General features: G+C 36.2%; 1 protein-coding gene across 1 annotated transcript; it reads right to left on the bottom strand.

Moving 5' to 3' along the window:
• Positions 1–441: 441 nt before the first annotated feature.
• Positions 442–1,121, bottom strand: LOC109341923 (bile salt-activated lipase-like; the record flags this gene model as incomplete). The annotated part of the gene is made up of 1 exon (XM_019579897.1): positions 442–1,121. A coding segment is annotated over one exon (680 nt), but the record flags the coding sequence as incomplete, so codon positions are not given.
• Positions 1,122–1,158: the final 37 nt, after the last annotated feature.

The following is a 1,158-nucleotide window of genomic DNA, read 5'->3' as shown; positions in this document are numbered from 1 at the left end:
AAGTACAACTGAAACAAAATAAGTATAAAAAAAAGTAAAACTCAACCAAAATACAAATAAAAAAAGTAAAACTCAAACAAAATACATATAAAAAAAATTAAAACTCGATCATTCTTCAAATTTATTGTCTTTTCACAAATAGTCAGCATACAACAAAATAATGATAATGCTCCACGCAAAAGATACATATTCTCAATAACACGGGGTTGAGACTTGAGAGGAGTAGGCATGGTTTTATTAGAAAGGAAAATGATTTCCTCACACAACTTCTCACTCACACATATCTTTTATAGCTACTTTGTAATTATTGATAAAAAACCTTTCTTTGATATTCAATAATTATAAAGATATGTAAAAAGAAAGGTGGTAAAAACTCATGTGAGAATATCATTATTATTCGTACAGAAAATATAAAATCGATGAGGTTGCTTTATTAAACAACTATGATGGTGGGGTAGTATTATGCTTAGGATTTGGTCCTGATGGTGTAGTTTTGTCACCTAGAATAGGTGGGGCATCATTATGCTTAGGATTTGGTCTTGTAGGTGCACTTTTGTCAACTGTAATAGGTGGGGCGTCATTATGCTTAGGATTTGGTCCTATAGGTGCACTTCTGTCAACTGTAATAGGTAGGGCAACATTATGCTTAGGATTTGGTCCTAATGATATAGTTCTGCTATCACCTGGAATATGTGGGACACCTGGAATAGGTGGGGAAGTATTATGCTTAGGATTTGGTCCTGTAGGTGTAGTTATATCACCTGTAATAGGTAGAGCAACATTATGCTTGGGATTTGATCCTGATGGCACAGTTCTGTCAGAAGCAATATGTGGGGCAACATTATGCTTAGGATTTGGTCCTGTAGGTGTAGTTATATCACCTGTAATAGGTAGAGCAACATTATGCTTGTGATTTGATCCTGATGGTGCAGTTCTGTCATGAGCAATAGGTGGGGCATCATTATGTCTAGGATTTGGTCCTGTAGGTGTTGTTATATCACCTCTAATAGGTAGAGCAGCATTATACTTGAGATTTGATCCCGATGGTGCAGTTATGTCACGAGCAATAGGTGGGGCATCATTATGCTTAGGATTTGGTCCTGTAGGTGAAGCTCTATCAGCTAGAATGAAATCTTGTAAAAGGTGTTGGCGGTATGC

The sequence above is a fragment of the Lupinus angustifolius genome, unplaced genomic scaffold, assembly GCF_001865875.1.
Source record: "Lupinus angustifolius cultivar Tanjil unplaced genomic scaffold, LupAngTanjil_v1.0 Scaffold_924, whole genome shotgun sequence".
Taxonomy (NCBI): domain Eukaryota; kingdom Viridiplantae; phylum Streptophyta; class Magnoliopsida; order Fabales; family Fabaceae; genus Lupinus; species Lupinus angustifolius.
This window is presented reverse-complemented; position numbering and strand designations above follow the sequence as displayed.